This window comes from Macaca nemestrina, chromosome 5, assembly GCF_043159975.1.
Source record: "Macaca nemestrina isolate mMacNem1 chromosome 5, mMacNem.hap1, whole genome shotgun sequence".
NCBI classification, from domain to species: Eukaryota; Metazoa; Chordata; class Mammalia; order Primates; family Cercopithecidae; genus Macaca; species Macaca nemestrina.
In genome coordinates this window covers 65,497,167-65,515,547 of record NC_092129.1, presented here as the reverse complement: position 1 = coordinate 65,515,547, position 18,381 = coordinate 65,497,167, and the positions used below count along the sequence as shown (strand labels likewise).

Here is an 18,381-nt window from a genome sequence, read left to right as displayed (position 1 = left end):
ATTTGACTGCTTTACCTTAAGAGAGAAACCGCATACTGTTCTAAATTCATTTCCAATATAGCCCAAACTTTTTGAAGAGTATCTGCAACACTGATATTTTCTTTTGTGTCTAAAAATAATAATAAATAGTAACAACGTTAAGCTTTAAGATGCCTGAAAGATCATCTTGTTCAAAGTCTTCATCTTCACAAATGAAGTTGAAACTCACAAGTAAGGTGGTATTCAAAGTCATAGGCTTCATTAGCAGAAAAATTAGTTTTAAAATATGAGCTACAAACTTCTAGTCAAGAGCTCTGCTCATTGTATTATGCTGTTTCCCTTCATCTTTAAAGTCTTAAAATATTGCTTGACCTAATTTAAGGTAGTCATCAAAGGGTTTACATGCGGCAATCTCTGTCACACTAAAACTTTTTTTGTAACAGGTCTTATCTCAGAAAAAGTAATCCATCCAATTTTTCTAAAGAACAATGGCTAATAGGATTTTACTAGAGCTCTATCTACTGCATTATCTGCAAATGGTTTAAAAGTAGATAATTTGCCAAGAAAATGTGAATCCATATTAAGAGCCTCAAATTTACTGTATCAGAAACTAACATTCTTTTTCTAATTATCCTATCTTAATATCTTCATGGTATTTACCAGCATCTAAAATTGATATCTTCATATATGTACTTGTCTATTATATGCTTACTCTCACTAGAATACAAAATTCATCAGACTAGAAATTTTGTCTGTTTTATTGACTGCTATAAGGCCAAAATATGTAACATTGCTGTGCAATCAAGAGTTATTCAATAAATATATGTTGAGTGAAAAAAATGCAAACACTATTTAGAAAAACATTTTGAATAGTTGAACACAAAACTCTATGAAGTACATTACTGAATTGCCCATATTTTCAGTCTCTAAAAAGGGAAGTAAAATCATTATATGAAAAATTTTACAACATATATGTACAATAAAAGCGTATTGTACCATATGCATGGTTTGAATGCATTTCCCAAACTTTATGTGTTAGAAACTTAATTCCCAAAGTAACAGTATTGAGAAGTGGAATCTTCAAGAGGTGATTAGCTCATGAGGGCTATGCCCTTATGAATGAATTAATGTAATTATTGAAAGAGTGGGTTAGTTATCTCATAAGTGGTTTCCTGATAAAAGGATGAGTTCTGACTCTCTCAATCCCTCCTTTATCTCCCTCTTTCTCTCTCTCTTTCTTTCACGAACGTGCTCTCTCACCCTGCCACCTTCCTCATGGGATAAAGACTCTGTCCAGATGCAAAGCCCTTGATTTTGGATTTTCCAGCCTTCAGAACTGTAAGAAATAAATCTCTGTTCTTTATAAGTAACTTGGTCTTTGGTATTCCATTATAGCAGCACAAAGTAAACCAAGACATCCTATATTGAGTTTGATGAATGCATATGTTTTGTAATGGGAGGAAAATAAAACATCAAATTAGACAACTGTCATTAAACTATGTAATTTAGGGTTTTTAAACCATTGTGTATCTGATGTTTTTATGGCTTAAACATTATCATTAAATGTTTTAAATAGATCCTTTTTTTTTTTTTTACAAGAAAATGTTTCAATATATGTAAAGAATTCTATTGGAGGTAAGGCTTCTCCTATCAAAATGTCAGCAAAAACTACAGAATGAAAAGAACTGAATATATGTGTTTTGTTTTTTGTTTTTTTGAGACAAGATCTCACCCTATCACCCAGGCTAGAATGCAGTGGTGTGATCTCAGCTCAGGCTCAATGCAACCACCACCTCCTGGGCTCAAGTAATCCTCCCACCTCTGCCTCCCAAGTAGCTGGGATTATAGGCAAATGTCACCATGCCTAGCTAATTTTTATATTTTTTGTAGAGACATGGTTTCCCCGTGTTGCCCAGGCTGGTCTTGAACTCCAGAGCTCAAGCGATCTGCCCACCTCAGTCTCCAAAAATGCTTGAATATAAGTTTTGCATCTGCCATGTTTTATTTTAAGCTGATAAAATAGACTTTTCTGGCAAAACTATTTGATTTCATATACATAGATGTATCTGATTTAATAAATTTAAGAATACAGTTAAAATGCATTTTATGCCTTCTAGATGTATGTCACTGTGGACCTACATGGTGGCTTCTTTATTATGCATTAGTTTATTCATTCACTTAATTATTCATTCATTTGAAAAATCATCTGGAAATGTGAAAATATCATGACTTAGCTGAGGCTGACTGAGGTAGCATAGTGCTAGGTAGTTGGGATATATACAGAAAAAGATCAGTTCCCTGTTTTAAAAGAATTTGCAATAGATTGGGAAAACAAAGCTGATCATTCTTTCATTTTTTCACTCATTCTTTCAGCAAGTATTTATTGTGTGCTTATGATGCACCAGGCACTGTGCCAATCCTGGGAACAAGACACTCAGTGTATTGGACATACTTCCTGATTTCAAATAATTTCATTATTTAGAGGACTCAAATTAATTAGCTGAACCATAAAGTGGGGTGACTCTAAAATACTTTTATTAACACACATAAATACTTGTTCTTATACAAAAAAGTTCATTTTATAAATGTTTGAACATACATACCTGGTATTCTGGCTTTCATGAGTAATCTAACATAAGTTCCTCTCCACATGGCTTGAATTTTAATTGCTGCTGCTACTTCCTCAGGAGAATACTCTTTATCACTTGTAGGCATAGAATATTTAACGTCCAGCCATTCCACTGGAAAGGGAAAAACAAACTTTGGACTGGAAGTTATATTTAATCCCTTCCCCAAGTTTCAATGCCTTTAGCTGTTAAAGCCCTCCAACGTATAAAATTCTACATTCCAAGAGTTAGCACCATATTTAATATTGCCAGATCTAGGTGTTCTTGTTAGAATGTAAGTATTCTGCAGGAGGGAAAACACACAAAATACGGACATCTTAGTGAACTACTATTGATTTCTGTATGAATATAGCCGGAGATTTCTCTCAAAAATAAAAGACATGTCAAAATGATGGGAAGAAGAGGAAAGTAGGGTTACTTGGGTCAGAGGATCTTGCCAGAATTCTTCAAATCAAATCATATAGATTAGTGACTTCCACATTTTTAAGGCTAGGAGTAAATAAAACAGGGAAATTCTAGGCTCCCCTGGAAGTATATGTGGTGGGGATTAGGAGTAGGGATCCCCAGCAGGTCCTTGGAGCCCCTTGAGCTTTTAGAGCATTGCTTGAACTCCATGACAGTCCACACATCTATTCCACTTACTCCACAAACACATTTCTCAAATTATTTACCTTACTTAAAACTAGGAATTCCTTGATTAAATATATACAGTTAATGGGTACCTAAAGAAACCTCTTCCAAGGAGGAATTGAGTAACTCCAAGTCCAAAACCATAGCCCGGAATGCAAATTTGAAGTTTGGAGGAGGTTTTGTTATTTGAACTTTTTTCATTAAACGCCATAAGGAAAGATGAAAAACCTGAAACAGATAAAGTACATTAATTTTTTTATAGCAAGAAAATAATCATTTCTCAGATATACACACAACCGAACAGAAGATTCTTTGAAGTCTCATTCGCCCAGTAAGATACCAAAATTATCATTTGATTATTTCTAATTTAATAAAATGTAATCACTACAACAATGTTTATAATATAGACTCAATTAAAATACAGCATTAAACTGGTAGAGGAGGTAAAGAATAAGGTAAAAAAAAAAAAAGCATTATCCTTGTGCTTAAGCAAGTTAAATAGCTTATTTTATTGATTCTAAGATGCCATCCATTGTAAGACACATTATTATTTTGTATGCTATTTAAAATGAAAATATATTTCTTAGAGTTCTTTTAATCACATAGTAGTGGTACTAATCTCATATTGAAAAAACTCTTTTAGACTTAGACAAAGTTTTTTCATCATATAGTTGTGTAATTATCAAAGTATAAAATGGAGTTTTTTTTTTTTTTTTTTTTTTTTAAACCAAAATAGCTTCCTTCTGCACAAGTGATTCATTCACCAAGATCCCTTACATATTAAATCAGGGCCAGCTACATTGGGCCCATGCAGAGTCATCTTGGTAGCATGAAATGGTGAGCCAACCACATGGGCTCTCTTTAATCCAGGCTCAGTCATCTAACCTATCAGCAGTAGAAACTGACTCTGGTCTTTGATATGGTATCGTCCCCTGAGAAGTCTGGCCAGTTACTTGGTGGCAAGTTGCTTTCAGTGGACTAGACGTCCACTAGGTGGGTCACTGATTCCTTACAAGAATTGACTCCTGCCTCAGCTATGAGTTTGCTTTCTGTGTCCTTAGTACCTCGGCCAGCATCATTATCCAAGAGGTTATAGAAAATCTGCTTTGCAAACATGGGATTCAGCTAACATACCCGTGGACCAAGAGTTGCACTATAGACTAAGGATTTAACCACTGGGAATAGTCTGGAACATGTTGGTCCTAACATATACCATACATAGAATTGATAAAATTCCTGGTAGATTGAAATGACACATAGAAGGCTCAGTTAAAAACCCAGGCTGGAGATGACACTTGAAGTACGTACATATGGAACCAAAGACCAATATCTGGTACTGTATCTGCATAGTTAAAACACACAGGCCTGAGATTCAAAAGTTGCAAGTAAGATTGGCCTTCCTCTCCATCATCTGACATGACCCATTTGCAGAATCCGTGCCCGATTCCCCCACAATAACGGGTTTGCTAGATTACAGAACACATTTCTTGAAGGAAGGAAACAAGGGATAATCCCACCAAGGAATACGGTATTATTTACGACAAACCTAAACTATGACATATGTGTGGTTGCTTTGGGCCTCTCATCTTGGTGGATAAGCAGAAAAAAAGGAGTTAATGTAACAGGATAGGAGGAGAATTCACATTGATTATCATGAGTACTAGGGTTTCTGCTACATTAAGGGAGCAGGGAGAATTTAGTCTGAAACTTGCTGGGACATTTCTTGATGCTTCCATAGTGAATGAGTAATTGCAGCAACCATGGCCTGGCTACAGATGGGTAAGGTAACCAAGATCCTTCACCCATCACAGTGGAGAATCTGGATCACCCACCCGGTGAGCCACTAGAAGAACTGGCTGCAAAAGAAGGCAATCTAGAATGGGTGGCAGAGGAGAGAGGTGTTGAATACTGATTGTGGCCTCAGGGCCAGTGGTAGCTGTAGAGACTACAGCCTTTTTTGTCATATGGTGATTTAATTATTTATTTGTTTAATTTTAAACCTTGTGACCAGCTACCAACTTGAAGAATGGATGACAGAGTTTACTTAAGGGTGGGGGCACTATCAGACTTGTTCTACAGGTGAATTATGGTAAATATTTCTTGTTTATTACTCTCATAGGTGAGAAGTTCTCAACTGGAGTTGATCTGCCTCTCAGGCAGCATTGCCAAATTAAATACATTACACTGTAAGGGCAAGTACAAATCAAAAAATAAGAGACTTAATCACTGCCTATGAAAAAGAAGGAAAGAGGTTGCATTCAGGACACTTGTAATGATAAGTTCTCTCTCTCTCTTCCTGTCTCTCTCTCTCTTCCTTTCTCTCTCACTCTTTCTTTCTCTCAGAAATGTATGTAAATCTTATTTATTTATTTATTTATTTATTTATTTTTGAGATGGAATTTCACTCCTGTTGCCCAGGCTGGAGTGCAATGGCGTGATCTCGGCTTGCTGCAACCTCTGCCTCCCAGGTTCAAGTGATACTCCTGCTTCAGCCTCCCAAGTAGCTGCAATTACAGGCACCCACCACCACACGTGGCTAATTTTTCTATTTTTAGTAGAGATGGAATTTCACCACACTGGCCAGTAAATCTTTCTAAAAAGCTAAGTAAGCCTCTTGCCCATTTAACAGCCCAGGAATGTTTTTCTCCAGGACCTGAGAACCATTTCTTTGAAATGTTAATCATCATGGAAGATAGCACCAGTATTTCCCAGTTTCTTTGGGAGAGTAGGAGACTAGCATTGGTAGGTACCTTGCTAATACGAAGGTGTTACAAGTATTTTTCTTTTCATAAAGCTAATTACCTAACACAGATGGTCACCCCTATACCAAGTGAATTTGGGATGAACTATGTTGTGTGGCAAGAGGTACTATGGAGTCCTTTTCATTGAGGACTACATATTGTTTATCTTGACAGTTTGTGTGAAATGGGCTGTATCTGCTTGGGGTAAGATTTTGTTTGTTTGTTTTTTGCCTTTGTAATCTCTTAGCAGATTGCCTATGATGTGCATCGTCTTCTGGCTTAAACTTCATTCAACGATAAATTGTTTTCCTTCTCTTCTGCCTTGTGAACAGGTCATCTAGGTTGGAAGATTTTATTTCTAATTATATTTCCTCAAGAACCCCAAACACCCAGTCAACTTTGAATAATGGATCAAATAAATTTTATATAAGTAATTTTATAAGTATACTGGGACAGTAGTATACTTCTGTCCTAAATATTGCACATATGGTTTGTTTGCACACAAAATACAGTTTAACTGGGTGTCCTGTATTTGTATTTGCTAAATCTGACAATGCCATCCCTCCCTGCAGGGGCATCTGGCAATGTCTGAAGTCTTTTCCAGTTGTCACAACTGGAATCTACTGGTGTTTAAAGGGTGGGGACCAGAAATGCTATTAAACATCCTACAGGGCATTACAAATGAAATGCAGAAATACAAAGAATCATCAGAATCTACTATGTAAAATGATATGCCAACAAGTTGGTTACCCCAGAAGAAAAGGACAAATTCCTAGACACATAGAGGCAATATTAAGTTAGTAGTAACAAGTATCCCATGTTGGCCAGGCACAATGCTCATGCCGCTAACCCCAGAACTTTGGGAGGCTAAGCCAGGAGGATTGCTTGAAGTCAGGAGCTGAAGACCAGCACAGGCAATATAGTGAGACCCCATCTCTTAAATTTTTGTTTGTTTTTAATCAGGTGTGGTGGTGCATGCCTGTAGTCGTAGCCACTTGGGAGGGTAAGACAGGAGGATCGCTTGAGCCCAGGAGTTCAAGGCTGCAATGAGCTATGATCATGCTTCTGCAAGCCAGCCTGGTTGACAGAGCAAGACCTCATCTCTTGAAAAAAGAGAAAGTCTCCCATCAAATAAAAGTGCATGACCTGATGGCTTTACTGTTGAATTTTACAAAACAAAGAAGAACTAATACAAATCCTTCTAAATCTCTTCCAAAAAAAAATTGAAGGAGAGAGAATAATTATTTGGTCCAAAATATTAATAGTGTGAGGGTTAAAAAGCCAGACATAAGCCCACCTGGTTTTAGTGCAACTGCAGTGGACAGGTCCATATGTGCCTTGTTAAGGGGTTACCAGAAAGTCTCTTTGCTTCACCCCCTCAAGGCTGCCTGTGAAGCCAGAATGCTACTCAGCCTGGCAGAGCCACACGTTGTAAGTGTGAGGAAGTCAAAGCCCTCGAGGGCAACCACCTAACATTGGGGAAAAGAGTTGGTGGAGAAAAACCACATCTTGCCATCCTTGAGTGGGAACTTTTAAAGGGATGTTCCACATAATTCCTCAGGACACCCTGCACGGCTGATTCCCAGTAACCACAGCAGTAATTGTCGTGTCCTTTAACCGATTTCTTTCTCTTTCTCATTTCATTCTTTTTACTCCCTCATTTCTGCTTTCTGAAATCACCTCCCAAATATATTATTTTCTTTTTTCTTTTTTCTTTTTTTTTGAGACGGAGTCTGGCTCTGTCGCCCAGGCTGGAGTGCAGTGGCGCGATCTCGGCTCACTGCAAGCTCCGCCCTGCCGGTTTCACGCCATTCTCCTGCCTCAGCCTCCCGAGTAGCTGGGACTACAGGTGCCCACAACTGCGCCCCGCTAATTTTTTTGTATTTTTAGTAGAGACGGGGTTTCACCGTGGTCTCGATCTCCTGACCTTGTGATCCGCCCGCCTCGGCCTCCCAAAGTGCTGGGATTACAGGCGTGAGCCACCGCGCCCGGCCCCAAATATATTATTTTCATCGAAAATATTTTCTCTGGCTCTGATTTGGGAGGTCACCTAATGGAAGACATACCATTTCAAAAAGAAAGTTTCCTCTTCTGAACATCGTATTCCAAAGAAGCTTACCCTGAAGTGCTGTGCAGTTAGTTCTTTATCATGGAAGGGAACAGGGTAGTGAGCTGTTTGCAGATCCTTCAAAGCTGCAGAGAGTTTACCCTTGTCTTTGAAATTAGCAATCACATTTCCAATAGCTTTCATAATCAACAGAGACTGTTCTGTAAATCGGCAGCTCTCCTGTGAAGACAAAGCATGGCAGCCACCCTCACTCATCCTTAAGTGTTACTTAGTTTATACAGATTAATTTCTGTTAAAATGTGAAACCTCTGCTATATGGCTGATTCAATAATTCTTTATAGAGGATTTGACCTCAAGGCAGTTTACTAAATTCTGCAGTCTCAGAGATAAAAAAACAAGGAATGCAATTCTTACCTGAGTGGGAACCCTGTAGGAGGAATATTCACCTCATATTGGGGATCACGGAAAATTTCCGCACCGTGTTAATAACCAGACATAGTTCTGAGGACATTTAGGATTAGTCTGAGAAAAAACTGTGTGGAGTTTGAGGACTGACAAACAGAGATTTCAGGGAGAAAGCCAGAAAGATAAAAAAGACAAGAGGGTGATCTAGCATGGGCTGGTGGCTCTCTCCTGCTATCAACTCTAAAAAAAAAAAAAAAAAAAAAAAAAAAAAAATCATAAAGGAAGAAGGAGACAGGAATTTCAGGAAGTAACCAATTTTTAAAAATCGGAGAAAACTATGAGGTGTTTGGAGCTGTTGTTGTTGGTGTATGGTGGGTGGTCCTGGAGTTGCCTGGCAGCAGCATGAAAAAAGTAAAATTGGAAAACAAACAAACAAACAAAATTATTTTTTCCCCTTAGAGGGCACCATGGTGCAAACATGATTCCCGATTCTGTCCTGAAATTTTGGAGAATGGCCCAGCAAGTGTGCCTGGAGCACAGATGCCTTGCTAGGGTGAGAAACTGATGGAAGCAGATGCAACTGACTCATTATTGGAACACACTGACTTAGAACCCTGACAAAACCTACAGAAAGCTTCCTCTCAGTGGTGTCTCCCCCTAAGGTGAAACCATGACCAGGAAAGTTCTCTGGTCAAATATTAGATAGGGATCAATTATGGTTCTATGTAGCTTTAGTCTCTCTGCCCTTGGGTCAGTCTATTCTCTTTTGCTTCTTGGACTTGAACTTCAACAATCTTCTCAACATCAGGAAGTGATATCTCCAGGGAGATGTGAGCTCACAGATCAAAATAAATAAACACCTGGGGAGATAAATTATCTAAAGGGAGACAACAAACTGACAATGTATACCACATAAAGCAGACTTATTTTTTGAAAAATACAATTTGAAATAAGCAAGATAAACCTAGTTAGGGAAATAAGTGACATCTGTGTCTAAAGTGAACTTGCTGATCGGTGTGATCTTGCTGTGGCTGTTGAGCAAGAGAGAAAGAGAACTGGTGAGAGGTGGTACAGCAAATAGAGGAGGCAGCCCTGGGAACTCTTGCACAGCCACTGCTCAGACAAGGAAGAATGCATGAGTGTGACATGTGTGGGAGCCATCTGTTTGCCACAAAATTTGCTGGCTGGCTTAGAGAGTCCCATCAATACAAGGTTGTGCTATTTGGAATTGTTTTTTGTTTGCTTGTTTCTTTTTTTTTTTTTTTTTTTTTGGTGGGAAAGGGTTAGAGCTGAGGAAGCATCAGGAATTATACAGTGGGCAGGTCGTCTGCAAATATTCTCCCAAATGCACGTGCACAAAGGACATCTAAAACCAAGGGAAGATTTCAGGGGGCGTACTGGTCCCATTGACCTCATCTCTTCTTTCGGACCCCATCAGAACAGAGAAGCAAGAGAAACCAAGGAGAAGAGACCAAGAAGAGTGAGAGGAGACGAAGGTGAAGAGACTGAAGCTTCTGAGCTACCCCTTCCCTGCTAAATCCCGGAGACACGTGCTCCAAATTCCTTAGGTAAAGGAAGAAATGAAAGGAGAGAAAGAGACCAAAATTTTAAACTGTATTAAAAATGACTGCACTGATCTTTTATACCCCAAAGAACCAATGATACCACGGGATCTAGCTAAGATATTAACAGAAATGAAAAGAGATTCAACAGAGTAGAGGTGAGAGGAGTTGTTGGAGAAAAGTATACATATTTCACTTGTATACCTACAGGCTTCAGACTTCATTATACACTTCATGGTTGCATGTGGGGATTTCTTGCAGAGTATACTTAACAGTTTTAAAAGGTAAAAAATGAGTAAGTTGAATATAAAATAAAAATGTGTTTAGTTCAAAATCTTTGAAAATAAAGCACAGAAAAATTGTAGTTGTGGCTGGGCGCAGTGGCTCACGCCTGTGATCCCAGCACTTTGGGAGGCTGAGGCGGACAGATCATGACGTCAGGAGTTTGAGACTAGCCTGGCCAACATAGTGAAACCCCGTCTCTACTAAAAATACACAAAAAAATTGCGGGGTATGGTGGCGTGCACCTGTAATCCTAGCTATTTGGGAGGCTGAGGCAAGGAGAATTGCTTGAATCTGGAAGGCAGAGGTTTCAGTGAGCCGAGATCATGCCACTGCACTCCAGCCCTGGCAACAGTGTGAGACTCCACCTCTAAATAAATAAATAAATAAATAAATAAATAAATAAATAAATAGCTATTGCAAAAATACTTACTGGTTCGAAGTTGGGCAGCACGACGTGTTCATCCCCAATGACAAATGACACCATGCTGCAGATGTGTATGGCGTGTCCTACCGGGGAGTATGCATTGAAGAGTAGCATGTGTCTCCTTAAAGAGAAGGGGTGCTGGATGAGAACCGAGTGCTTTCTGGGTGGTAGCAGTTGACCTGTGAGTTGCTTGCTCACACTTTGGAACTCAAACAAAGTCAAACGTTAGTGAAGAGTTCAATTTTTAACACAGATGAGATAAGGATCTTTGAATTTGCACTCTATAAGAACCCTACAGGATCATGAAATCTATACTTTACTTATTATGTAGGACAAACATAGTTAGGCTAAATGCCAAACTTCTCTCCAGTACATGCTGGAGTGACCTCCCACACACTGTAGTCATGGCGTGAAGACTAGTCTTGATTTCTCCCTAACAACAAGAAGAACTCAGGTGGGTATAGAGCTGTGTAGACTTCATAGTCTTTTTCTCATGAATGCATCATTTCATGTATGTTAATTGCATCTCCTCTACCAGGTTGTTGTATCGTGAGAGCAGGGATATTCAAGTTCCTCCAGTTATTGAGCATTTAAAGCAGCAGTCCCCAATCTTTTTGGCACCAAGGACCGGTTTCACAGAAGACAATATTTCCATGGACTTGGTTTGGGGATAGTTTCAGGATGAAACTGTTCTATGTCAGATCATCAGGCATTGGATTCTTATAAGGAGCGTCCAGCCTGGATTACTTGCATGTGCAGTTCACAATAGGATTCCTGCTCCTATGAGACTCTAATGCTGCTGATCTGACAGGAGGCGGAGCACAGGCACCGCTCACCTCCTGCTGTGTTGCCCAGTTCCTAATAGGCCTCGGACCGGCACCAGTCCATGGCCCTGGCGTTGGGGACTGCAGATTTAGAGCATGTTCAAAACATACATGCTGATGGTTTAGGTTCTGTGGGGGAAAAAGCAGATATAAGAAGATTCTTTATTAAATTCCTTGTCCTCAGTTGTCTCAATGAATGAGCACTCGGACAGAGTAATTTGATTTGCTGGAGTATAAAGGGGAGATGTGAGAAATGTTAAAGTTTCAAAATGTATTATTTTCTAGAAGTACTAGATGCCTGACACAATTATTTTAGCATTTGTTGCTGAGGCTTTGCTTTTTGCATAAGAGCCATAGTTTTTCATTGATCACATAAAATAAGCATGATGGATCTTGGGAAAAAGTAAAAGCTAGTGAAAATGTTTATTTCAAAGCCTAGTGAAAATATTTATTTCATCTGAAATTTGAGGTAATATTTTGAATTTTATTCATCAAAATAAAAAAAATTTCCATTATATGTATTTTCTTTAAAATTGAAACTAATGTGTTTAACTAGCTTTATCTGAATTAAAAATATTATTTAACAAAAATCAGCTACAGGAAAATCTAGATTGGCAGGGGAAAATGCATATTTCTCAATTTGCATTTAAATAAAATGAAGGTTTTTGCTAAGTATTATAATATTGGTGAGAAAACTTGTAAGAAATATTTATGAGAAAATTCATAATATTTAAAGTATTATCAGTGTTATGTGTATAATACTTATAAATTAATTTTAGAAAATGCTGGGTTAAACAAGCTTAAGCAGTATTGTTGACTAAATATATTCCCAGAATCTTTGACAATTATGAATCTCCCAAAGGGGTATTATTGTACAGTATTTCTCAATGTAGTTTTTTTGAAATTATTTTTCTCAAGAATAATAATGATAGACCTATGCCTTGAGAAATTACTTTAAGAAACAATATCTTAGAGTCTATATTGTTTACTTCTTTAGTAAGCAACAATTTGCAAGGCTTCAAACCATTTTTATTATGGGAAAAATGAAGTCACTTCATACCCAACAGGCAGACGAACCACTGTAGCCTTGGTAGCATATGTGTGAATCTTCAGAACAGGATTGCCTGGTTTCAGAGATTTCCAAGAAAATGTCTCAGCTGTGAGAAGCCCAGGCTCTATGGGAGGACTGTCTTTCGTTAAAGCTTTAAGATAAGTAAAAAGGTATTAAAATTTGATCGTGAAAGTGCAGTTTGGCATTCACTAGTACTGTTTTTTTTTAATTAAGTAACAACATAAATAATAATAATAAAGCATTAGAAATATTATTGAATGTTCACAAAACATTAGAAATTACTCCAGGTAAATTACTAGAAAGAAACACTTAGGTCTTCCTCCCTGCTCAATGTTCTTCCTTATAACAATCCTCTCAAGTGAAGAAACCAGGAATAGGAAAATCAGAAGCAGGAGGACATTTTTCATTGTAGTATAATGAACTATCTCTATTATCTCTATGGTAGTAACTACATATTATCTCTATGGTAGTAACTACAATATCCTTCTAGATTCAATTTTAAAGGAAGAAAACATGTTACATCTTGAAAATAAGAGATTTCTCTAAAACAGTATAAAAAATAAAAAATAACTCCAAAAATCTCACTGTTTATATAAAAAAATTATTTTTTAAAGATGGATTCTCACTCTGTCACCCAAGCTGAAGTGCAGTGGTGCAATCTCGGTTCACTGCAGCCTCCACCTCCTGGGTTCAAGCAATTCTCCTCCCTCAGTCTCGGGAGTACCTGGGATTACAGGCACCTGCCACCACCCCTGGCTAATTTGTGTATTTTTAGTAGAGACGGGGTTTCGTCATGTTGGCCAGGCTGGTCTCGAACTCCTGACCTCAGGTGACCCGCCCACCTTGGCCTCCCAAAGTGCTACGATTGCAGGAGTGAGCCATCACGCCCAGTCTATTTATCAAAATTTTTACCTTTGATTCAGTCTTTGACATTATGTAGAAAGCAAGCAATTAACAAAGTTTGAATTTAATATCAAGTTTTTCCTTAAAAATGGATAAATAATATGGGCTAATTGTTCATCAGTGACTGAGGGCAAGATATTTTCTCTCCTATTTCCAGAAAACACTGGAATTGAGGATATAAGGTCACAACATCACCTGAAATGCCTTCATGCCTATAGAATTTAAATGTTCTGGGATATGGTGTGGCTTCAGAGTTTTTGGTTTGGTAGACGCACTAAACTTAGATCACTAAATTTTGGAAAATTTATTATACAACAAGTATTTTCTAGCCACCTGCTGTACATTAGACACCATTCAAAACGTTGACAATACTTCAGTTTAAAAAAAAAAAATCCCCACCCTACATGTTGACAAACATTCAGTATTAAGCATTTGGGAAATACTTATTGTACATTTACAGTGCCATGTACTGTTAATTTGAGCTAAAGAAAAAAATTAACAAAACAGGCCAAAGAATAAAAGAATGAAGTTTTGTGAGCATGTGCCTGTGTGTGCATGTTTATGCAAGGGTTGGCTTTGCAGAAGAGCAGAGATTTTCTATCCATTAGAACAGAAGGAAGGTGGCCTAGATTTTGAGAGAGTTCATTGTGGGAAAGGGAGATAGAAATTCTGAAAGCAGAAATCATTTCTGATTTCTTCTGTCTCTTCAGTGAGATTAGCAGCAAGTCATCAGCTGAACATGAGTGAGAGTAAGAGTAGGTGTTGAAGATTTGTAGAGAGAGAGCATGTTTGAGGGTTTGCAATAGTCATCTACAGGAATAAATAAGAGTGGGAGAATAAATGAACGAAAGAAATACTGGCAGTGCTTAAGGCCTTGTTGAGATTCGCGTTCCTCAAATTTAAGCAGGGCTAGCCAGTATGTTTGTTTTTCTCCCCTCTGATCACATTCAGCTGCTGTCTTGAAACTGCGAGTTGGATATAGCATCAAGTTTAACCAATAGTGAAGTTTTTCCAGGAAAATTAGATGAGGGGGTAAAAAGAGCAAATGTGTGGAGGGTATCTCTGTGATGGACAGAAAAAAAAGTGGCAGGGTAGAGAGTAATGAAAGTCCCAGTATTTCCAAAACTGTAGGAGTGGGAGTTCTGTAGGGTGAACTAGAGAGTCAAGCAGTGAGGGGGGAAGTCAGGTGCTTGAAATTGAGATGATCGAGATGATGCACCAAAAAAAAAAAAAAAAAAAAGTAAACTTAAAGTCTACAGGGTAACCATGAAAGTAGGAGACCAAGGTGGGATAGAGGAAAAGATTGTTGGAATGTCAAATCGAAAACAAATAGTTTGTTTTCCAATAGATGTTGAAATAATTAAGAATGATGACATTTGCAGGTCAACAACGACAGCAACAACAGATTGATTAAGTACAACAAAAAGGTGAACAGATTAGTACAACCAGAAGAGGTGCGGGTGGCAGGAGTGAGCATAACCCCTGGTGTCTGCAGAGTAAGAGCATCAGAGGAGGTGGTGTAGGTGGTCCAGTGGGACTCTGGAGAAACTCTGGAAAGGGAGGAAGTTCCTTCATCCATTGTCTTCTAAAAATCTTTTTAATTTAAAAAAATTTTTTTTTGAGACAGAGTTTCCCTCTTGTTGCCCAGGTTGGAGTGCAATGGCATGATCTCAGCTCACTGCAACCTCTGCCTCCCGGGTTCAAGCGATTCTCCTGCCTCAGCCTCCCAAGTAGCTAGGATTACAGGTGCCTGCCATCAAGCCCTGCTAAGTTTTGTTATTTTTAGTAGAGGCAGGGTTTCACCATGCTGGCCAGGCTGGCCTAGAACTCCTGACTTCAGGTGATCCACCCGCCTCAGCCTCTCAAAGTGCTGGGATTACAGGTGTGAGCCACCACACCCGGCCTCTAAAAATCTTATTATTGCATGTTCCCTAGCCTGAACATGATCTGGGCTTTAAGGCTATCATTTTCTCAGAGTCCTCTTACCTCCGTACTCCCCCCAGCGTACCAATGCAGAAAAGCAAACCAGTAGTTCAATAGGTTTTAGACTATCTACAAATAGATAGTAGGACACTCGTTCTTCTGAAAACTGCAAGAAATTAGAGCAGTTGTCGTACTTAATATCAGTTGATCAATGCTATTATTTTCACTTGTAATGAAAACATAGTATAACATCTAAGATTTACAGGAAACTTAGTGTCAAACACTTTATGAATCTAATTATATGAAGAAAATTATACTGGGTGAATGTTGGCAACCGTCTGTGGAAATTGCAGCGCTGTGTTGGACTAGCCACCATATCAGAGAGAGGCAGAGCTCTCCTCTATGAGGAAAGAAAAGGGATATGCTTGTTCCAGAAATAAGAAAGAGAAGAGACTGAGCCCAGGGCAGAGTAGTACTCAAGCATGGGTCTTTGATGGGCAGGAAGGCCACAGAGTAAGTAACTGTGGCAGATAATGGGAATGGCCAATTGGATGTCTTAAGTTATTTTACAGGATGGTACATGAAATAAGCTCTCTCTTCCTTCTTTCCACAGGAGCTTCAGATATACAGCTGCCGTGGTTTGGCTCTGTGTTTCCACCCACATCTCATGTCGGATTGTAATTCCCACATGTTGAAGGAGGGGCTTGGTGGGAGGTGATTGAATCAGGGGAACAGACTTATCCCTTGCTTTTCTAGCAATGGAGTTCTCAGGAGATGCGGTTGTTTGAAAGCATGTGGCACTTCCCCCTTTGCTGTCTCTCTCTCTCTCCTGTTCTGCCATGGTAAGACATGTTTGCCTCCCCATCGCCTTCCACCATGACTGTAAATTTCCTGAGGCCTCCCAGCCATGCTTTCTGTACAGCCTGTGGAACTGTGAGGCAATTAAATCTTTTTTCTACATAAATTACCCAGTCTCAGATAGTTCTTTACAACAGTGTGAGAACGGACTAACTCAATACCCACTGCTTGCTGACACAGTGGGCTGTGGGTTTTTGTTTTGGAGATGGAATAAAGTGCTTAGTAAAATCAAAACTTCCCTTAAAAGATAGTTGCATAAAGGTTACATGCATATAATTTCAGTTCACCCTATATGAGTACTATCAATGTATCTAATTACACATTGATAGTACTTAATAATACTTAATAATTAATATAATTATTTAGATACATTAATGTATCTTATTACACAGAAAGGGTAAGCTATTTACCAAAGGTCACAGAGTTTGTAGTAGCAAAGACGCGAGATAAAAGTAGGTATAGCCATCTGCCTGACTCTAAGGCTGGCACTCTTGTCTAATACATTATTATTGCCTTTCAAGTTCTCAGTGCTTCAACATAATTGTGAGGGATGGCACACGGTAAATGTGTTCAATTAACTTAATTGAAATATGCTACACTTTAAAAGTTTTTCATATTCTATCATAGTATTTAAAAAACAGTTAATATATGAAAGACAAATATGTAGCAATGCTATGAAAAAGGAAGCCTTGTTATTTAATCAAGTATAACAAAGAGTGCTAGAAATGCTTGATACAATGTAATCATGACTTAAAAGATTACTCCTCTCCCTGTTTTCCATTTGTTTTCATTTGGCACTTTATTTTATTTGTTTCCTGTCAGCTGTGACATGTTGATGATATAGAGTGTTGTTTCAAATATACACTATCTGAAAATATGAAGGACCCTTGGACTTGGGAGCCTGGCATGCATGCCTGAGGAGGAGTTTCTGCCCGGAGCTCATTTTCTGTCATTTTCAAGGGCCTGAGAATTGAGGGGTGGGGTGTTCCTAAAGGCCACACAGGGGCTCTGCCCTGGTGCCAGCTCATGGCACCTTTGAAATGACCCTGCTCTAACCTCTCACTGAACACCAAGGGAACAAGTGGATTGTGCTGAGGAGAGGCTTCGGGCTCTGTGTCCCCAGCTCAGCAGGCCACTAAGGTCTGGAGTGTCTGGCCTCAGACCACAGCTGATCCTTCCTTTCAGGCCATAGTAAATGCCAATAAGATTATATTCCAATGCCTTCCAAGAAAGTTATTTTCTCACACCATTAATTTTAAAACAATTCAGGGAAATAAAAAGGAATGTCATAGTTTTATTTCACCAAGCTGAGACATTTAAAAGAGAAAAAAAATTCTGTGCTAATCATCACCTCATAAGAATAAGATCAGAATAAAGAACAGTTGACCAGTTTACCACATACACTTTTAAATTAGGATGGTTATGTGTACCAAAAGCTACTATGCAACTGTCTTTAGTAAATGACAGCCAACATTTATTATCATTTACCAATAGGCATTCTTCTATGTGTTTTACATGTGTTATTTCACATTTGATCTGCTTCATTTTCCTTAGATGTAAAATGATGGTAATAATATCTCTTTTTTTTATTATTATACTTTAAGTTCTAGGGTACATGTGTACAATGTGCAGGTTTGTTGCATATGTATACATGTGCCATGTTGGTGTGCTGCACCCATTAACTCATCATTTACATTAGGTATATCTCCTAATGCTATCCCTCCCACTTACCACCTCCCCACAATAGGACCCGGTGTGTGATGCTCCCCTTCCTGTGTCCAAGTGATCTCATTGTTCAATTCCCACCTATGAGTGAGAACATGCAGTATTTGGTTTTCTGTTCTTGCAATAGTTTGCTGAGAATGATGGTTTACAGCTTCATCCATGTCCCTACAAAGGATACGAATTCATCCTTTTTTATGGCTGCATAGTATTCCATGGTGTATATGTGCCACATTTTCTTAATCCAGTCTGTCACTGATGGACATTTGGGTTGATTCCAAGTCTTTGCTATTGTGAATAGTGCCTCAATAAACATACGTGTGCATGTGTCTTTATAGCAGCATGACTTATAATCCTT

The 18,381-nt window shown here is 38.5% G+C and overlaps 1 protein-coding gene across 4 annotated transcripts in view; it reads right to left on the bottom strand.

Moving 5' to 3' along the window:
• The window catches only part of LOC105488986 (androglobin), a 234,652-nt gene that overhangs the window by 83,318 nt on the left and 132,953 nt on the right, over positions 1 to 18,381 (bottom strand). For 3 of the 4 annotated variants that reach the window (XM_011753533.3, XM_011753534.3, XM_071096568.1), the window contains exons 17-23: positions 15,507 to 15,609; positions 12,606 to 12,747; positions 10,728 to 10,842; positions 8,097 to 8,264; positions 3,329 to 3,464; positions 2,583 to 2,720; positions 16 to 109 (exon numbers count right to left, since the gene is read on the bottom strand). In XM_011753533.3, coding sequence (XP_011751835.2) covers positions 16 to 109; positions 2,583 to 2,720; positions 3,329 to 3,464; positions 8,097 to 8,264; positions 10,728 to 10,842; positions 12,606 to 12,747; positions 15,507 to 15,609 — 896 coding nt within the window. The remainder of the gene's footprint in view (positions 1 to 15; positions 110 to 2,582; positions 2,721 to 3,328; positions 3,465 to 8,096; positions 8,265 to 10,727; positions 10,843 to 12,605; positions 12,748 to 15,506; positions 15,610 to 18,381) is intronic. The other variant, XM_011753535.3, reaches the window with a different exon arrangement.